General features: G+C 43.8%; 1 protein-coding gene across 4 annotated transcripts; it reads left to right on the top strand.

The window, feature by feature from the left end:
* Window positions 1–149: 149 nt before the first annotated feature.
* Window positions 150–15,481, top strand: FUT10 (fucosyltransferase 10). Of its 4 annotated transcripts, none has more exons than XM_053931798.1 (5): window positions 150–207; window positions 5,789–5,991; window positions 6,686–6,971; window positions 12,322–13,157; window positions 14,425–15,481. In XM_053931798.1, the coding sequence occupies exons 2-5, from the start codon at window positions 5,911–5,913 to the stop codon at window positions 14,647–14,649; spliced, it is 1,428 nt and encodes a 475-aa protein (XP_053787773.1). In that variant the 5' UTR covers window positions 150–207; window positions 5,789–5,910; the 3' UTR covers window positions 14,650–15,481. The 4 variants fall into 4 exon arrangements, with proteins under 4 accessions (XP_053787773.1, XP_053787775.1, XP_053787772.1 ...); XM_053931800.1 differs by having other exon boundaries at window positions 152–207; window positions 5,786–5,991; XM_053931797.1 differs by lacking the exon at window positions 150–207 and adding an exon at window positions 3,711–3,834.
* Window positions 15,482–21,566: the final 6,085 nt, after the last annotated feature.

Here is a 21,566-nt window from a genome sequence, read left to right as displayed (position 1 = left end):
TCCCTTGGAGCGGAGGACTCGTGTGGCGCGTCCCGCGCCGCGGCTGCAGGCCGGGAAGGTGCCTGCCTTCCCTCCGCCAGGGAAGCGCCCGCCGAGTTTCCTCACGGAGAGTACACACAGGGGAGTGAAAATAACGCCTGGCGCCGTCTTAGACGCCTTCAGACGATCTGAGGGGACAAGGGAGAGGAATTTGGCCACTACAAAAAGGTGAAACTGGAGAAGGTTTTGAAACAGCTGCCTTTAACGAGTGGGAGAAATTGGAGAAAGCAGCAGACCCGGCAGGAACTGGGGTTGTTCAGCCTGGAGAACAGGAGGGTCAGGGGTGACCTTATCACTCTTCAATTACCTGAAAGGAGGCTGTAGCCAGGTGGGAATCGGCCTCTTCTCCCAGGCAACCAGTCACAGGACATAGTCTCAAACTGCACCAGGAGAGGTTCAGGGTGGACATCAGGTGGGATTCCTTCCCAGAAAAGGTGATTAGACATTGAAATAGACTACCCAGGGCAGACTGGGCCATGTTCTAGCTGACAAGATGGATCATCTCAGAGTTTTTTTCCAATCTAAATGATTCTGTGATCCCCTGATGTGCTGTTGGTCAGCAGGACAAAGTAGCTAGGACAGTCATTAGAGAGAGCAGCTGATGCAGTGTAGGGGTTTGTAATCTGGGGCATTTTGAGATGCATTAGCATGGAGAGAAGAAAGGTGGAGCATGTGCAGTAGCAAGGGCTGTGTACACATCTGCATCTGTACTGTATTCTCAGGGAGGTAAGAAATCATTCTGTATGTGGTGGAAATGGTTAAAATCTTTAATTTTGAGGTGCTCAAGTTGAAAGGGCAGTTGTGTGTTTTCATGTGTCTTACAGTGATTTTATGGAAAAAAGAATGGTGCCACAGTGACAATGAGGGAGTATAAATGCACAGCTGCAAATTGAGACACAAGATCCAGGACAAGGAAGAATCAGGCCCACAGATGGTTCTTGTGTCAATGAGCAGCTTTGTCTCCTTTGGGAACTCGAACTCTGTGCTTTTCTTGTTTCCCTGTCTTTTCTTCTGCCCTGTTTTATTCTGAAGACTTAATTTGTTCCTGCCAGGATGTTCGTACAATGACTCTTTGAAGTGGATAGTGTGGTTGCTGCTTCTGGATGTTGCAGTAATATAGACTGTACTAATGTAATGGAGGATAAAAACCAGGGAAATCTACTGAAAGGCTACTTTGAATAACAGGATTACGAATGCAACAGAAAGAGAATGGGCATATTTAGAGACTAAAAGGATATTCAGCAGGACCTAAGAGAAAGAAAAATGTTCTAAAGTGTAGAATAATAAAAAAAGAGAGGAAGAACAAAGACATAAAAAGAAACAAAGTGTATTAAAAACAGATCAGAGGAAATGTGTACATATGAATGAGAGAAACCTCAAATGCAGTAAATCCTATTTGTAAGAGACGAAGCAGAAAGAAAAGCTGTTCCTGACCCATGGAAAGACATACTGCGTTGCAAGTTTTTTAGATACCAATAAGCTCTCCATAGACAGGGGGCACCATAAAATGCAGATCTTTAAGAAATCTGGTTTATTAGCTCTGCTATTTGAGCAACAGTTGTGTTTTTTTGGTCATTTTCTTCCAGAATTCCTACGTGATGTTTTGGCCCTGCCATTGCTTATGCTGGTATCATCTTTACCAGCTATTTAACATGGATTACAGACAAACCAGATCCTGCAATAAGAGCTTATTTCCTCAGAGTGGCATAACAGGACAAGAAACAAAAGTGGCTCTCTGATGCCAGCTGCTGGATTGAGCTCATCGAAGAAGAGCTTGTGTATGGTATGGGACGAACAGCAGATCATACAATTATCCCTCTGGACTGCCCTCAGGACTCACTTCTGTATTTTCAGTCTGAAAGTCTGGGTTATTGTATCTGTGGATTATTTCAAAAGGTTTGAGGGACAGTAACTGAGAAAAGTCAAGCCTGTTGAAGTAAGATGAAGCATTTTACAATTAAGTTTTGTCCTCGTGAGAGTAATTTAGGAGTCTGCCAGCTGAGGAAATGTGAAAGCCAGGAATATAACTAAGTTTAAAATTACAGACTAGATTGAAATGCAGTGGGATCACAGAAAGTCCTTCCATAAAACATACCAGTTCTCTGATCAATTTCCAACCACTCAATTTAATTTACTGAACTACACACTCATTGTGCCATGCTAACCTCAGTCCTCACAGACTCTAGGTACTTTGAATAAGGCCTGCAAAAGTAGGATTCTGCTTTCACATGAATCTGCTTTGCAAAATAATACTTGGAGATTCTTGCTGCATTCCTCATGACTAGAAGTGAGCACAGATCCTTCATGTTCCATGTCGAATATCTGTAAACAATTCAAAATAATATTCAGCTTCAAAAACCCAGCCTGAAAGCTTCTACTTAATATTACTCCAACAGCTATAACCTTTGGGAGGAAGCAACAAATAGGACAAGAGCTGGGATTAATCACTAAACAAATACCAAAGTATAAGTAAATCTGTATGTGCCAGCATTGTATTGTCAGTTGCTAGTTTTCATCTTAGGAGGAGACTGGTAGTTCAGAGAGAAATTGGAGCTCACTGGTGCAGTATGTGCAATAAGAGGTGTGTGTTGCTCCAAAGGGGCTACTGGCAAGAATAGCTTAGTGGAAAGGGAGCAGAGCTAGTGTGGCAAGGGTCATGGACACTGCTGCAGAGGGCTGGATTCAGGTTGCCTGCTGGGTGCCCTTCTGATCCTCTCAGGAAGGCTGCCAGCATTACACACTCAGAGTAAGGAGATAAGCTGTTGTGCATAAAATTTCTACAGTTTTTATCAGTCCTGCGTTTCAGTTGAGGCACAGGCATCCTCTCTGCCTCTTCTGGAATTCTTCCTCCCTCCACTCCCTCATGTAATCAGCCCCTGCCTGCCATGTCTGCGTTAAAAACAGCAGATACTTCACTTTCAAGTGTCTCTGTATAAATATAAGTACCTATGGAGAAGCGTATAGGTATCACGTATTTCTGTGTTAATACCAATGTGTATATATGCGATATACGAATTACATATAATAATGGGTGGTTCCTAAGTCTGTATCTGCCGAGCTGACCTTGCAGAACCAGTAAGAAGTGCACAAAATGTTTCCCAGCTTCAAGAAGCCCCGAGGGGGCAGACAGGACCGTTCCCTGGTTGGTACACACGGCCCGGCAGGGTTGCCTCGGCAAGGGTGGAAGCAAGGCACGGTCTCAGGTGCAGGACGCCTGCTGCAGCTCCGCACCAGATGGACGAGGGATGCGTCCCCTCGGCGAGCGCGGGCCGGGTCTCCCAGCTCCTCGGGGCTTCCCAGCTGCCGTGACGCATTTCTCTTTCGGACTGCCCACTGGCCTCATGCAATCAGTGTAAAGTCTCCGTCAGGATAACACCAGCACTGTTGTAAAAAAAACCCCACAAAACCGCAAAGCGCGTTATTATGCAGACAGCTATAGGAATCAGTGTCAGGGGCGGATTTATTTTGGGAACTGGGTGAGGTCTTGCAGTGAGGGTTTGCAGAAGAGCAGTCGGGTGGGGTGGAAGCGATGGCGCTCTCATGGCGATTACTCCTCTGTGTTCCCTGTGCAGGCCCCGGGGACCCCGGGCAGAGCCGACCCCTTCCCCCGCCCCCGCGGCTGGGCGGAGGGAGGCGCGCATCCGCACCGCCCCCGCTCCGCACCCGCCGCCCCTCAACGCTCCAAGTGGGTGCACTAGCTGAAAGTTAAAAAAAAAAAGCAGCAAAACACCCCAAACCCCCTCAGACCGGGCCAGAGGGGGATGGCGGCGGTGAGGCGGGAGCGAGTTTCTCGGGGTGAGTACGGCGGCGGGCGCCTAGCCGGAGGATGCCTGACCCACGGCGGGAGCAGGGCCGGGGCTGCGGGATGCGCAGAGCCTCAGGAAGGGAAGGGGCAGCGTTTCAGGGAGCCGGAAAAACCCTGGCTGGGATGCTGAGCCCGTAGAATTGCGGCGACACAGAGCTGGAAGGAGAGGCGGCGGGGAGAGCTGGCAGGAAGTTTGGAAGCATTTGCAGGGAGCTGCTGCTCCCGCAGGGCAGCCTGGGTGGTGATTTATCCTCTTTCCCTCAAGTCCTCAGGGCCTCCGCTCAGCCTGACAGAGGTGGGAAAGCGTTGCAAGGTCATCCTTTTGCCACTGGAGCTGGGACGGGACAGAGCCTTGCCTGGCCCAGTCCAAGTACGCACCGCAGTGCTGGGCAGAAGTATTGCATGTTGGGCACGGCAGATGCAAAAATGAACCCATAGCTCAGAGATACCTTGGGTTACTAGGTGGAGTACACCCATGCTGTGGTCAGTTCCCCCTCTAGAACCTAAAAATGTGACAATTACTACAGGAGTAGTCTCTTTTACCAGGGCAGGGGTTAGGGTAATATTCAGTGGATCATCAGGGGTTAGGGCAGTATTCAGTGGATCATCAGAATCTTGCTTTTTGCCATGCACTGGCCTGGTAAGATATATACTGTTAAAAATACTGTCCAGCTCCCGGTGTGCCAACACAGCAGTGGGCAGAATTCATCCCCTTCTGCTCACGGTGCCCCTTTTTGGCTGTACTTTAGGAGGCACAGAAGGTGCAGAGGCTTTATAGAAAATCCTGCTTGATCTAAGAAGTGCTTAACTGGCAGCCATGCACTTTCACACCCACACAGACCTTCAAAAGCAGCTGGCCTGTGCAGAGCAGAATTGCACAGCAGGGTTTCATGTCAGCTTTTGCTAAAGAGGCCTTTCTGATGTTTGAGGAAAGGGATGAACTCATGTGTCAGTGGGAGCAGAAAAATAATATTTTTTTCCTCTAGCTGTCAGCACCACTGTGATAGTCCTACAGCAGGCAGTAGGTTTGGGACCCATCCCTCTTTGTGAGGGCTTTAGAACTTTGTGATTGAGATTAAGATGGGGGCAAAGCTGGCAGGAAAACCAGCATAAATTTCATTGTCATATCTCTGAGTTTTCAGAACACCCATATTTTCAAACTTTACATCTCTGTGTGGAGTTGCTACAGTCCTATCTTTCTACCGTCCTTTATTTTTATTTTTCAAGAACTGGCTGGACTTTTACAACTTCTCCTGTTGCCAGGAGTTGGGATTTTTGTAGAGAAACATCCATCATGCAAGAAAACGGTAGGGTTCTCTGAAAGCTAAAAAAAGCATTGGGGAAGGGAAAGTTATTTGAAGAGAGGCAGACCAACACAAGTGCAGATTACTCAGAAAGGGGTACTTGTTGAATTTAACTGGGTTTAGGTGTGGACAGATTTGTGTGCATATCGTGTGGTTACTTTCTCTATGCACTGGACATAGAGCATATTTCTTGAGCATTCTTTATGTTTGTGAAGAGAAGTCCCAGAAGACTGAAATATGGTAAAGTCCAAGGCCAGGTAGTTGTGTGCCTTTTCCAGGAGCATTTTCAGATTGCCCATTGAAGGAAAATCTTTCATTGCTTCCCTGTTTGTGAGTCTGCTGAAAAGCAGCATAGCTTGACATCGGAAACTCATGAAAGCAGTGGCCCTCACACTGTACTGAACCAGTGCCATCAGCATTCCTTACACTGACTACAAAGATGAGAGGATGTCCAGGATGACTACAGGGGGAGTAGGTGCCTGGGCTTTGTGAGGAAGAGTGCTGTCTTATGCAGGCTTCTTTCTGGATACCTGGCTGAAAATGTGGCTCTGGCACCTACAGAAGTCTATGGGTGGACATGGAACTAACCACTGAGCTTTGAAGGAACTGTCTGTGTTGATGCTCTACTCTTTTTCAGCAGCAGTCACCATGAAGAGCAATAAGGATAAAGTGGGAAAACCCAGTGGCAAAGAGTGAAGACTTTGGATGAACAACCTTCTTAATGCCTAGATGTAACTGCTCTGTCAGGCCTGGTAGTGCAGCATGATTAGAATGAGGAGGAAGATACTTTGGGCATCTTGCTTCTGCTTTGCAGCTGCCTTTTTCCTTGTGCTGACACTCCAGGTACAGGGGCAAGGGGGTGGGGTATGTATGAGATTGCTGTCAAAGCAGGACATAATTCTGTCAGATGAGAGAGGCGACAGACATTTTCCATACTAGTCTGTGTTTCACCAGGAGCCGCAGCCACTTTGTTAGCAGTGATAGCCTCGTGGTGATAGCTGACTCTGACATAACCCATAAAATACCTTTCTTGTATATATTCTTAGCTCCTGGAGGAGTTTCTCAGCAATATTGCGACACCGTGCCATGTTGTGTTGCCTCTATCCAGCATTGCCTCCTCTTTTCACATGTTTGAACTCACTAGGCTGGGGGACAAGGCTGGACACATAAACTTAAAAAAACTTAATGGGTTTTTTAACAGCTAATTTTCAGAAGAAACTTGGCTACTGAAGGACTGTTTTCTGCCCTATGCATTTTCCAGGGAGAAAGCAGAAGTTGTGTTGTTAAGTCGCACGTGATGTGGTCATATCTCAGTACAGAAATATATTTCCTGCCTTCTCCTTACAATTTCAAATTAAAGCTTTTGCTGTTCTGAAATCAGATGACCTGATGTCTGCAGTCAGTGAAATGCATCTAATTTGATTGACAGAAACGTAACACACTGACTTAGTGCTTGATACTTAAATTCTGGTTTGCAAGCAGATGTCCTGGCTAATGACAGTGATGTGTTGTGCTGTGTATGTTTATTTTCCTGAAGGTTATCACCGAACTGGGCAATCCAGAGAATAAGGTTTCAGTAATCTCCAGTTTACACAGCAGCCCATTAAAGCCTGGGGAGAGACATTCTTTTCAGCTTAAGAAGCAAGAAATTCACAGCAGCTGTAAGACAGAGTCTGATGTAAATCACTATCCTGTCCTGCTCTGGTGGTCTCCCCTGACTGGAGAGACAGGGAGATTCAGTCAGTGTGGAGAGGATGTTTGCTTCTTTACTATAAACAAGACCTACCAGCACAATCAGATGACAAGAGCATTTCTGTTCTATGGTAAGGATCTATTTGTTCTTAAAGAAGTAGCTTTTCTTCCCGCTTAGTTCTTTCCCCGTAGAGATTAAATATTATAGATGGCAATGATTTAGAACAGGAAATTTATACAGCTCATTGGATTAAACTTTACCTGGTGCTGAATACCATTATGAGTGCTCTGTAAAAGTACTCTAAAAAGTGACCATGCACATTTGTGATATGACTGATGCCTTGTCTCATACTGCTTTCCAATCACATTTACTCCCTATTCATGGAAGAAAAGACAGTTTCATGTCATTGCCAAGGCATTTAAAGTCAGTCTGAGATCAAACCAACTTTTTCCAGTCTTCTGGCTTGTTACCCCTAGCAGAGATTCTGCAAGGCCTTTGTTGCACTTGTGCAAGTCTTTTGTCTAAAAATAGTGCACTATCTGGTAACAGTGCAACTCCCCTGCCTCATGTGCCAAGTAATTGCTAGCAGACTCTAAATGGAATGTAGTGAAAGAAACCTATTAATTCCATACAGGGAGCAGCAGCTAGTGCAACCTTCTGAGCTGCTCTGGCTTTGCCAGGGACTTCCCATTACATACACTGTAAAGTGAGTCTACAGAGCATGAAAGATGAATCATTTAAAAGTAGACCTTACTTCATCAACTTTGTTCTTTCCCCCCCATACAGTTGTTTTTTAAAGAAAACCTGAGTTTTAGGTAGAAAAATAAATTAAATTGCTTTTCTCTGACTGGTATGTTCAGATATTTTGTCTGGAAATAAAACAAAATAAATCAGGATACTGAATCTCATTTGCTCAATCTGAATACAGGTGAACTAGAAATATAGGAAAGAAGGGCCTTAAGCTTGGTAGTTAGCAGTGAAACAAAAAACTTCTCATCACTAATCTTTTTAGATCTCCAAGAAGGTCAGCTTTGTCAGATAATATGGAGATTAAGCATGAAAGCAAAGGAATAACAGCAAAGGAAGAGAAGCTAACCCAATTAAAGACAAAGAAAGCGGGATTGCATCACAGGAAAGCTGTAAAGGCTGGTGATTTTGGTTTCTGGTAGTAGTTTCATTTGTCTTTTTCAGTATTAGAGGGATTGTTACTCTTCATTTTTAGCAGGCTTCTGGACATAGGTTACTCTCACATTTGTAAGAGACAATTTATACTGGGCATAAGACTCTCTCTGTAGCTTTTTTATTCTTTTCTTCTTTTTTTTCTTTTTATAGGGATGATGGCTATGAACTTTATAAAGACAAGTGTCAAAATATGCAAAATGGTTACTTATTTTTAAACCACAGTAAATGATCTCACAATGCCAAAAGAGAGAGAGAGTTTTTCTTTCTTTCTCTCTTTCTCTCATTCTCTGCCCCCTGCCATGATGCAGTGAGCTGTGAGTCTGCAAAAAGGTATATTTTACTTTTACAGATTTTCCCTGTAAAGAGCCTGTTGAATGAAAACTTGAATATCTGAATTTCCATGCTAAGGCTGGATCAGAGCACAGTTTCACCTTCCAAAGAAAATGCAATAATTTCCTGAGTACTTGGTCAGTAAGCTAGTCAAGAGAAGAATGATCCAAAGATTAAGAAAACTATGGTGCAAAAATACAGGGTGTAGATGTTTCCCAGCGTAACTGCTTTGTTAGGATCACCAACTTTTCTGCAGCTTGTCCCAGCTCACTGTCCTGGCCTACACCTATGCCTTCAGAGTAGGTGATAACTTTGTCAAGTGTCGCTGTCTTGTTTTAAAATGAAATGTGGCATCCCTTTGCTAGACGTTGTCTCTGCTTTTGGAAGAGATTCCCAACTCCACCTTTTCAGCATCACATGATTTACAGAGTATAATAATTACCATGAGCTGCCAATGTGACTGAGTTGGCATGAGCTGGATCTGTCAGAGCCTCAGGGGTGTTCCTAAGAGAGAAGGATGTCCAGTTGTTCTGGAGCACTGAGTCCTTGGAGTATAACTTCTGAATGAAAGATGTCTTCTAAAATGCATAACTTCTCCTAGCATCATATATCTTTCTCTTCTGCGTATCAAAGATTTCCAAATTAATAGTTAGGAAGTGAAATTGCTCATAATTCTAGTCTTCTGGTGCTTTTTTAAATTCCATCATATGCTTCCTTATTTCCTTCATCTGATGGAATAGGGGCCATGCTGATGTTATCTTCCCTTTGATCCTTTTTGTCTTCTTGCTGGACTGAGATTGATTAAGTGTTGTATGAAATTCAGTCATTCTGATGTGCTCTGATCTGTACTGTGTCCAGTTTTGGGCCCCTTATTTCAAGAAAGACATGCTGGAGCATGCCCCAGAGAAGGACATCAGAGCTGGGGAAGGGTCTGGAGAGGAAGTCCAATGAGGATGGCTGAGGGAGCTGGGGTTGTTCATCCTGGAGAAAAGGAGATGCAGGGGGGAGCTTATCACTCTCTACAACTGCCTCACAAGAGGCTGTAGCCAGGTGAGGGTTGGCCTCTTCTCCCAGGCAACAGTGACAGGATGAGAGGACACGGCCTCAAGCTGAACAAAGGGAACGTTCAGGTTGGACATCAGGAGAAATTTTTTCATGGAAAGTGTTGATAAACAGTGGAATGGATTGCCCAGGGTGATAGTGGAGTCACCATCCCTGGGGTTGTTCAAGAAACAACTGGTCATGGCATTAAGCACTATGATCTAGTTGACAATACGGTGATTGGTCAAAGGTGGGACTTGATAATCTTGGAGGTCTTTTCCAACCTAAATGATTCTGAGATTCTGTGATTTTATAGTGCATTTTTCTTTGAGTTTCTCTTTGCCTGACTTAACTGTCTCCTTAGTTTGGTAAATTTTATGTCTTGCCTTTTTGTCTTTCTCCCATTCTTGCCTGTGTTTTCACCCCCTTTTCCCTGCAATACTACCTGAAAGAGGAAGCACCCTTCTAAGAGACCAAGCTGCAGTGCTGTGATTTCAATCCACAGCATTTCATGGTTGTAGGTATGCACTGTTGCTTCTCTTGGCATGACCTAGAACAAAGTGTTTTCAAAGCCAGACAGACTTCATGAATTTCTCCATAAGAATTTGATTAACTTGCAGTTTTCGTCACCTTCTTCTGTCCCAAAATAACATATCAAAAACAAGATAACACATCAAAACCAGAAGAAGCAAATAGCATTTTTCATTGAGTGGCATAGCTTTTCATCCTTTTAGTGCTGAGGACTTAGGACCTGAGTAGAAGACAGAAGGTCAATGTTTAGTGGCCTTAAAAAACACCACCTGATGCCCTTGAAGGATCTTGCTCTATAGATTTTTATATTACTGGCAGCTAACTTCTATCTCTGCTGCAGTAATGAAGTCTCATATTAGTTTTGGAGCCCTTTTGGCAGGCTCATACAGCTGCAAGGACCACTGGGCATTTTTTAAAATCTTCTTTGTATCTTAGTTTTTAGATCAGTATTCTGCATAAGACTTCTGCTAGCACCCCCTTCTTTTTGCCATCAGTGGTTTGAGGTCGGGGGAGAATGGAGAGTGAAAAGTTAAAAGTGTGAGTGAGATAGTGTTATGACCCACCTCTGAGGTTCCTGTTACTAGATCCCTTGGGTGAATTAGAGTCAAACAACTCAGAATGACTGGTGTGTATGTATCAGCCAGGTTTATTTCAAAACAATTTAATTACAGTGCAAAGGAGGTATGTGGCTTTTCTGATTCTTTCTTATAAAAGTATAAAAATCTCATGAAGAAAATATGTAAGGAAAAGAAAGAGAAAAAGAGGAGGAAGGGATAAAAGGAGAGGAAGTAGATAGTGAAGAGGAAAAGACCACCTCTGATGAATCCAGTGATGATTCTTGATCATTGCAATTTTGATGTCCATGATAGGAGTGATGGTTGCAGTCTGCATTCACTGAGGGTAGGGGCCTGCAAAACAAAGAGTGTGCTGGGTTATATACATTTAAATTGGCATTTATCAACCTAGATACTCTTCCCAGGGTGGGAATTTTTTGTGTCTGATGCTACAGTACAAGGCATGTGCAGTCTTCAGATGGAGAGTTCCTGACAAGAGTTGGGGTGCTTTGTGGCTGTTTGTGGTCTATAGCCCCCTGTAGAGATATGGCCACTGTTTGACCCTGCTTCTTGTGACTGTGCATCTCTGTCTTACGGTGAAAGAGGGAAGCAGGCATGGAGAAAGCATTACCCTGCCTCCACAGAATCTGCTGCTTATGGCCATTCTCCTTAGTTGGTTTGAACACAACTTGTTTAAGACCTTATATTCCCAATTGTCCTAGATGCAATCATCCATGGAATTTATTACACAAAGGTTACGTTGTCACAGAAGTTTATCTGAAGATAAGAATTTGTGATATTTTCCAAACCAGCTCTTCTGTTAGTTTCAGTTTTTGAACCTCTCTTGTTTGATAATATTAGCTAAAAGTTTTGTATGTTCAGTGCCTTTAGTTAAGTAGAAAACAGATACGGTTCTAGGACAGTGAGGAAGTACCTTGACAGAAATGGGGCAAGTTTGCATTTAATCTGCAGTAAGGCTGGTTGTAAGAGTGTAGTGCAGAAGTAATGAAGGGAGGGCAAGTGTTGCATTAATGAGCTGGTACTTACAAAACTTAGTTTTGCACAGACCAGCCTTTGAGAAAAATCATTTAGGTTTGTCCTAAGGTTTTGACCACAGTTTTCCCAATTTCTGCAGTTGACTGGTTTTAGAGTTTAGACATTGCCCTTCTTCTACTATTGGCATTACTTTGAGGAGCTGTCTTCTGCCAGAAGACATACTTCTTTATGTATCTGGTAGGCAGCTGTGATACATCACCTCTTAATTTTCTCTTTGACAAGTTAATAGTTTGGCTTCCTAAATCTCTACAGTACAATGTCTTTTCAAAACTTAAGTGATTATTTTTTTCTCCTTAATCCTGTCCAGGATTTCAGCATTCATTTAGTTTAGTTTAGTTTCAGCATCCATTTATTACTAGAAGCAAACTGAGTTCTGCAGTAACGATTTTCCTCACATCACAGAGGAAATACCATCTGTTCCCCTATTTAGAGAACCAGGGGATTATGAAACATTTTACTAGTCTCATTTCAGTGCATTAAAATATGGAATTCCTAGCGATCCTTTGAAATGAGAGGCCTTTAAACTAATATGACATGAAAGGAAACCACTTCTAATATTAACTATGATCCCACTTCTCTAGATTTTTCTGCTATGAAATTCAGTTTTATCTGTCATTATGCTCTTGTGCCTTTGCAAATATTGCATTCTTTGAAATAACTGCCTTACAGTGTCGGAAATGTGATGGTTGTAGTGCTGATACTAAATTAAAACTAGACTTCTGTGTCATTGTAGTTAGTGTCACATGGCAAATAAGAGCAGGATGAACACTGATTGCTTTTGTCTAGGTACTGACTTCAGTATAGACAGTTTACCTCTCCCTCGTAAAGAATATCATGACTGGGCCCTTTTTCATGAAGAGTCACCGAAAAACAACTACAAGCTCTTCCATGAAGCAACCATCACCTTATTCAACCACACTGCAACATTTAGCCGCCACTCTCACCTGCCACTGACCACTCAGTATCTTGAAGGTGTAGAGGTCCTGAAGTCATTGAGGTTCATGATCCCACTGCAGATGAAAAACAGCCTGAGGAAAAGGCTTGCACCGCTTGTGTACGTGCAGTCTGACTGCAACCCCCCTTCTGACCGGGACAGCTATGTGCGTGAGCTGATGTGCCACATTGAAGTAGATTCTTATGGGGAATGCTTGCATAATAGAGACCTTCCTCAGCATCTCAGAAATCCAGCTGCCATGGATGATGGAAACTTTTTAAAAATACTGGCACAGTACAAGTTCATTCTTGCTTTTGAAAATGCTATTTGTGAAGATTACATCACTGAAAAACTCTGGCGGCCACTGAAGCTGGGAGTGGTGCCAGTGTACTTTGGGTCTCCCAGCATTGTAGACTGGCTTCCTAGTAACAGGAGTGCAATCCTAGTATCCAGTTTTTCACACCCTCGGGATCTGGCCCACTATATCAAAACACTGGATACAAATGACGAAGAATATGAGTCCTATCTACAATGGAAACTGAAAGGAGAAATTTCTAACCCAACACTGCTTAGAGCAATGAAGGAACGCAAGTGGGGAGTGCAAGATATCACCCAGGACAATTACATTGACACCTTTGAGTGCATGGTTTGTAACAGAGTGTGGGAAAACATCAGACGGAAAGAAAAGGTATGTGTGAATTTGTGTCTCAGAGAGGCTTTAAAATGGCACTAAGGTCAGGTTTGTCCTAGGAAGTTTGGTTACCAGATTTCCGGCTAGCTGATTGCCATGGTATTCCAGTACCATTGGGTGATGCATCCTCATGTAAACAGGTGTTGAGAATGTGTGTTCCTCACAGTGCTGCAGTGCAGTGTGTGAGCACATGACGTTGACCACTGAGCTGGTGGTCATTTTCAGCTAGAGGCTTGAGTTGTTCAGGGAGGAGATTTTCTTCATGTTGCAGAAAGTAGCCAAACATGTTGACATTCTTCAGATGACCTGGAATATCTGGAAGGAGGTTGCCTAGAAAGGTTGTGGGATCTCTGTCCTTGAAGGTGTTTTAAGACTAAAATCAGTTTTGCCCTAGGCAATTATATATGATTACACCTGTTTGGAAGAGGGAACTGAACTAGAGATCCCTTGTCTTCTGATCTGTCTTAAGCACTCTATGACTGTTGGGTTCTATATATATGTGGGTACATTTACATGCCATTGTCTGTGGCCACATTTGGTGACTAAACACAGAAACAATTTCTAAGCCAGGTCATGTGTTTCTGAGGAGACTTATTTTAACTGATCCCCATCTGAGCAATGCATTAAATGGTCAGCCAGTAGAAGGGAGATGGAGAAAACTTTTGAAGTTATTAAGGTGAGCTGAAGTGATGAGAATTACAAACTGGCAAGTATTACACTTAACCAGACTTTGCTGTTTGAGACCAGTGCAAATCTGGACATATATTCTCTCTTTGAGTTAGGAATGCAGCCATGGAAAGGTAGAGAGGAAAGGTAGAGAGTATTTAGATACAGATATTCCTTCCCTGTGCTTTTGTGGCTCTCTAGTCAATAAAATTATGAAGACCAGTTTACTCTCCTGGCCAGATTCATGGCTTGTTTTTTTTCCATTAGAAAAATAATCTCAGTAATTGTGTGTATATTTAAGATGAAAACAGAATGTAATGATGAAAATATAACTCCTTGTCTTGTAATTTCATTTTGTGTGGGCTGGTGCTGCTCATTTGCAGCCAAACCGTATCTGAGACTCAGAAGCATGACTCGTCAGCATGACTGATCTTGTCCCAGACACTTAGGGGAGGCCTTCCACAGGGACATGAGTAGAGCCTGCAGCAGGAAGAAAAGTGTAACTGATGTGATTTGACAGTTTACTAATAGCATAGCACTTTTCTTCTCTGTTTGCCTGGGTCCCTGAATAACCCCTTTTATTTGTCTTCATTGCCAGGGATGGCTGCCACAGAGGTGGGAGGCTCAGGTTAATCATCTCAGCTGCCCCAAACCAGAGGCATTCTGGTTCTCATCATCAAACCCTGGCTGGATTTCTCTCCAAAAGATATGGATACCAAGCTTTGAGCAATCCAAGAAAGAAGCCTGGGCAGTGAGGCATCTGGTGGAAAGGAACAAGAATTTTACAGCTGAAGAATTTTGGATGCTTGTATTCAAAGAATAAACACAACAGACCTGTAAAACAGAGTGAGCTTCTCAGAGGAGTTCTGTGGAATTTTTTTTTGCAGGTGACCTTATCATTTTGGATTAGTAGCCATGGGAAGTAGATCCGTGAGACTGAATTTAGTATGGTCAGTGCTCAAGGGGCCCTGAGAAATGCTAAACAGTCAAATAATTCTGCCAGATAATATATGCACATATATATGCATATATTTATATTTAGAATTATTTATATTAATTGTCATTTGTTCAAATGTTTGAACATTAAGGTCCTAATTGTCAGGATTCTCAAAGCCCAGATTTAAGCACACAGCTAATTACCCTGAAGCAGATGGCTCTCCCTCCATCTTTAGATAATACCTGCTTAGTCTCAAGTCCCCTTTTTCTGCTGTCCAGGACCCTCCTTTTCTGTGTTGGTAGCCACAAGGTGCAGAGCAGCTGACTCCATTGCACGGGTACAGCTTCTCTGCTACTTTGGAGGTAGACTAAAAGTTTGTGACTGTGTCCCTGGCTAGCTGTTTATTATCAAATTTCCTGGCATCAGCAGATTTAAGCAGGGACTTGGCGGGTTTTATGTCCTGAGTGCCAATGTAACGTACATTAGTGGTTGGCATGAGGAAGCACCATCTGTTAGTGTCTGGGGACAGATTGAATGAAAACATGCAAGCTCAGATTTACCCACCACCTTTGCTAAAAATAAGCAGAGCAATGAGTATCTCTACTCCCCAGAAACAGGGTTGGCTTCGATCTGACTTATCTTCTTGCCTTTCTGATGATGTATTTGTATTCTGATGGTAGGTTTTGTATCATGTATAAACATGGAATTATATGATTAAAAGGGCAGGGATAATACAGAGTCCATTGGTGCTGAAGTCTTCAGTAGGCCCAAGGAGAAATAGGCAGCCTTCCTCTTTCTACACACAAAACCTCAAATTACTTAATCTGACAAAGAATAAAACCTGGTGATCTTAGTCATCACTTGCCAGAAGACACACCTTTGCCTGGTATTTAGACACTTGCAGCTTTCTTCCCAAGTTCTTTCAACCTCAGTCTGTGGAGGAGTCAACTTTCACAGGATCTGCAAAATGGCAGCAACTGTGTGGAGCCATTCAGATGAGTGACACTCATTCATACACATGCCCACGTATGATGACACAGGCAAATGGAATTACTAATCCAGGGTTCTTCACATTGCTGGAAAGGGAGATATTCACCTGTGTGATAATTTCCATGGAATTGCTCCTTGCAGCAGGCTATTTTAAAATTTCTGTCAAACACACTTCTGTTTTATGAAGGGGTAGCCAAATAGTGGCAATGGAGAAGGATGTAAATAGCATTTACACCAAGAAATTAGACTGTGAAATTTAGTTACTTTGGGAAAGTTTCCTCACCAGAAATTTCCTCAGCAAATAGCTGGTAAATTTTTAAATTACTTTAAAATCTGTCAAAGGAAAGATAAGTTTTGCGGCTGTGAACAATAGAGTATCGGTTGCGGCGTTAGCTTTCGCTCTCCCCGGCTGCACGCGGCTCTTGGGAGCCCGGCTGTGGCGTAGCTTCCACGTGCTGCTGGGGTTTTCTGCCGCGGGTTCCCGGACACGGCTCCGTGTCTCAGGCGCGCAGGCTGGCCAGCCGCTGTTACCGTGCGCTAGGGATCCGGCAAAGAAGTAAGGAATTTGTCCATTTACTCAGTCTTTGGCAGGAACGGTTTATTGGTCACGTGGCGCAGTTCGATGGAAAGACGCAACCGCTCCTGGCACTCGCATGGGAGAAAATGGTGCCTGGGTGCCGGCAGGGTAGGATTTTTTGGAGGGGTGGGGCGAGAGGATCCATGGCCTGCCGGCCAATAGGGGCGGCTGCCGTGGCGGTGATGCCAGCAACAGCGACCAACCAGAGAGCCCCGCAGGGGCGGGCACCGAGCCTCGGGCTGAGCGGGATCATGTGGCTTGGGGTGGCCAGCACGGGATTTCCCGGGGCCGGACGGGGGGGTGGTTACAGGAGCGGCACAGGGGGAAGCCCAAGGGCAAGCAGCATGGGGCCAGAAACTGGGGTGGGGGGGGGGGGGGGTCGGGGAGGAACGACACAGGGGAAGTGCGGGGGTACACAGGACTCGGCTAGCTAACACAAACAATCCCAGGATGCAACAATTGGTCATTAGTATCAGTTATTGTTTCTATGAGAATATATTTAGTTTTGATTAAGCAAAATATTCTCACTGAAATTTCTCACTACTAGTGTTTTGCTTGTGTGACACACAGCATCTGTTGGGCATATTTTAAACACTTTCCCCAGTGGTCTGCAGTGCAAATGCTGACTAGGCTCCACGAATGAAGTTCTTCAGGAATGTGACATTAACTAAAGTGACTTACAGGATTCCCTAGATCAGGGCTGAAGGCTGGACATAAACTGCAAAACATTTGCAAAGGGAACTGCTGAATGCCTATCTATTGCCATGAATGTCTATTTCACCTCCCAGGATGATAAAAAACATGAAGGACTACTTTTTGTTGTTATTGTTGCGTTTTGTATTTTTTTTTTTGCTTTGTTTTGTTTTGTGATGTTCTGCTGTCCCCTTGGCCAAAAATCTCAAGCCATTTTGTCTAAAGACCTCAGGAGCTGCACAATTGGATGTTTTTTGTTGTTGTTGTTGTTTTTATGGTGGAATCTGTCAAATCATGACCATCTTGAGCAGTCTGGTAGATAGATATTATCCAAAGATATAAGACATATTTATCTCAATTTTTAGTGGTTTATTATCCTTCATTTTAATTTGGTGGAGTGGGAAAGAAGGATTGCAACGCACATTCTGATATTTCAAGCGGTCAGCAGCCTGTGTTTCAGAAGAGGTAACATGTTCATCCACTGCTATACACAGTAGAAAGATAAGTCTCCAGAGCAGTTGCCTAGAGGTATACTGTGGTTTAATTGTCAGTCCTCTCACAGTGCATTCTTTTTACAGGGTAAACTCTTGAGTCCCACAGGCTAGTTCAGGGCAACCTCCATTTGGCCTCTTCATTTTTAATCAACTTCTTGAAACTTTTTTCTTGTGCTGGGTGGAGGGTTTGTGAACGTCACTGTGGGAGATTTATGGCAAGAATTTGTGCAGACTTACCAAGTGTAAGAAAGACTGACCATCATGAATTCTAGGTTGATCTCTCCCTCTACTGCTCTGAGAAGGAATAAGCAGAATTTTTTATTTAGCAGATTTGCTAGCTTTCCTGTCATGTACAGGTTTGTAATTCTAACCAACAGAGGGATGCAGTTCGTTTGACAGACACAGATGGTACAGTCCTTTCTTTGCTTTCTTTTTGCCCTAGAAAGACAATAGCAGAATAGTTGAGAAAAACTCTATACTTCCAAAAACGAGAGCTGATTTTGTATGAACAGCTGATTCTGTATGAAGTGCATGCTTCCCAATCTCTTACACAGTGGTAACAAGATGTCCTGATTTCATCTGGTGTGGCATATTGACATGACAAAGACAGTTCCTATTGGGTTTGCACTTATTCCACTGAACCCATACCCATCAGCTACCCCTGGAGTCATAAATATTTGTGGCCTCTGAGCCCACAGTGACCTTTGCGTTTGAAGTACAAACTTCAAAGTGCCCCTTCAGAAGATGCCTGCGTTCAACTTAGAGGTGTGTCAGACATCTGCAGCATCTCCCTAGTGAGACTGGGAAAGTCTGGGGAAGGAGGTGACCCTGAATGTCAGCCTTAGAGATGGTCCATCTCTTTTTCCCTGAGGAAAATTAGACGGGGCACAGAAAACTCAGATTCAAGATTGCTTTTAACCTTACTACTACTCTCGTCCTCTCTACATCCAAACTCTGCCTTTTACCAGCTCCCTCTGATACACCTGTACCACCTGTCCTTGTGACATCTGGTTGTATAGGGAAACAAAACACAAGTTTTTTCACTGCAAACATTTCTCCACTTCATTTTCACTGTGTTGGAGGCCTGATCCTCAAACTTGTCTTTCTTGGGTTATGGCTGCCTGTGCTCAAGGCAAGCTCTGGGTTAGTACAGTGGTATCTGGAGTCAAGCTGCAGGGAAACAGCTAAGGTGAGTGTGAGAAGGAGCTGGGAGAAGCCTCACCTGGGCCCTCCCGTGTCATACCTTTTGAGATCCCAAGTTCCCGTCTGGGCTGTACTGTGCCATGCCTGTAACTGTTCCCAGTTCTTCTGTCTCAATCTTCATCTCTTTTGTTCCTGTAGACCTGGTGGGCGGTTGCTAGGCTGTCACTGACCCTGCCCTCCACCACACCGCTGCCCTGTGTGTCCATCCCAGTGGAGATACTGGACATTTGGCTCCACTCCCAGTGGATTTTTTGTTCCCCAGCACAGGGCCCTTTCAGAAGCTACAGCTAGTGGGGAATGTTGCTTGGAACACCTGGCCCTGCCATTGTGAAGCTTCCTCCAATTTCCTAAGAGTTGCTTCACCTCTTCTTGAGGTTGTCTGCAGCAGATGCCCCCATGCTACCCCTTGTGTTTGGTGACCCCCTGGCCATTATCCATGAGCCTTTAATAGTGCCTTGTCTCATGGCAGAGTGCTGTGCAGCTGGGCTGCCGATTGCCTACAGTGCTTTGCCTCCTCCGTGCCCTCCTCCAGCACTCCAGTGATGGGGCTCTCTTGCCACATTGCTTTGATCCCAAGTATGCACAGAATTGAGGTTTAAAATTTCTTTCCTCCTCTGAGCTCTGATCACTTGACCTGCTTTTCCCATATTGGTTCAAATTTGCATATTTGTTAGCTTTTCAAAAATCTCCTTAATACTGACGCTTTGGAAGGGCCTAGTGGAGTGGAGGTGTTAACACAGCAGATCATATGAGATAGGTGTGCTTGGAATACATTAAAGGCACAACGGAGTTGTGTATTTGCCCTAGAAAATTAACAACAAGCTGAAGACTGAAGAAGTCATTAAAAAACATAAGGAGGACTTTAACTGTGTTTATTTCAGTGCAAGACAAACCTTGCTGTGGGCACACAACTTTGCACTGTGTTCTTCAGAGGTCAAATCCCAGCTTTCCTCCTTCATGCAGCATTTACAGAGAAACAAAGCCAAATGCTTGCTTATGGTAGACATTAAAGAAAATCAAAGATCTCTATGCTGGTAGTGCATATTTGCAGAGCATGTGATGCTCTGTTTTGTCAGCAGCACAGCGTCAGCCTGACGTGAAATACAATGAGGGTGGCTGTCTGTTTCTGTAGAAAAGTGTGTCGCTGCTGTGTATGCATGAGGTGACAGTGGGGAGGTCTCATATGATTGACACTGTAGTGCTGTGCTGCACAACTCTGTGGGGATTGTTCACAAACCAGACCAGGGTTAAAGCCAGGCTCTGTAATTAATGCAAAGAGAGAGCTTGTGAACTACCCTTCTCAGGTGCACGTCCTGCAGAGCACAAGGGATGGAAGGCTGGGTAGGACGGGGTGGTATGGACATACGCTGCTCTGTCCTGCTGGATAACATTCCCCCTAAGTGTTTTTAAACCACAGGTATTGAAGCCTCATGTGCAGACCTTGTTTTTAGTTAGTTTTCTAAACTCAAGTTTAATGAATCAATTATTAAAAACCTGTAGTCATTTGCTGATCTCTTCACTCTCTGGCCTTGGAAGAAGATAGGGTGTAGAGACATTATTTTGCATCTGATGAATCAAATGACTTGAAATCAATCTTGTTTAATATAAGCACATATATTCTGCAGGAAAAAAACTGACCTGAAGATTGCTTAAGTTTGCAAGGCAGAGTAGAATGAAAAACATTTTTGTAACTGGTCTTCTTAAATCCAAGATTTTCCCCCTGAAACATTAAGTTTGGGCACCATCAAGTCCATGGAACCTAGTTCATTTTGTTTTCCCAATTCCATACCAAAACTAAACACACACACCAAGTTAACCTATTACCTTCTCCTTCAAGTTCATTTGATCTCCATCCTGAACCTGGAGTGAAGTGAGAGTCTGAGAAAAGTACAATCAAAAGAGACTTAGCCAGAAGTTTTATCCTTCGGCTCAGGTGTGGGGCAAGAGTCTGGGAAGCGGCTGCATGTTCCTTTCTGATGGTTTTCAACAGAGAACAACCTTTCCGGGCTGTGGGTCTCCTAGGAATGCAGGAATGTGGTTGCATGGCTCCCTGGCCTGGGAGGAGTGAGTGGGGCAGTAGGCTGAGAAGATTGAAACATGTTGCAATCAGCATGTTTGGGGAGGCCTAAGGAAAGCCATTTGTGGGTGGTGGTTTTTTTGCAAGCTCCAGGACAGCTTGGGAGCATTGTCAGTCTTCTTTTCAAGGATGTATGTTGTCAGCAGAGAAGCCATCTCCTTCTGGCCCACTAGCATGTGTCTGCTGAATGGTGGGATTTCCTCAGGCTTCCAGTGGTTACTGGCTGTAGGAGTCCTTGGAGCGGAGCTGGATCTACATCAGCTTGAGGTGGAGTAGCTGGAGAGACATTGCATCAGTTATTACTGGTTCAGAGTCATGAGGTTTGGAAGGAAATTGTATGTTTTTTCCCTTTTGTTGGCAACCTTTCTAAATATTTTGCTGCACACATTTTGGCATTCTGGATATTTCTTTAGCTTGAGTAGGCCTTAAAATACCTTTTTTTTTTTTTAATATGGATGAGACTTGACTCAGTAAGAGTCCAGTAAAGTGTGTTGAGAAAGACACTGTGCAAACTGTTTACAAAAAACTGTGATGGAACCAAGAGTCCTGGCAGTCACAGGCTTGCTATAGATTTATTATCCCCAGAATCATGTATGCCTTTAGTAACTATACCACAAAACTCTCACTTTGCATAAATTAAACTTTCCATGGAATATAAATTATTGATGCATTAAATTTTGCTGCTAACAGCTGTTTGCATTTGAAGCTATTACTCCCTGTTCCTGACATACACATTTAGTTATTTACCATTTTCCCAGAGTCAGCAAAA

Source organism: Vidua chalybeata, chromosome Z, assembly GCF_026979565.1.
Source record: "Vidua chalybeata isolate OUT-0048 chromosome Z, bVidCha1 merged haplotype, whole genome shotgun sequence".
Classification (NCBI taxonomy): Eukaryota; Metazoa; Chordata; class Aves; order Passeriformes; family Viduidae; genus Vidua; species Vidua chalybeata.
The sequence above is the reverse complement of the archived record's forward strand: the minus strand, read 5'-3'. Positions and strand labels throughout refer to the sequence as shown.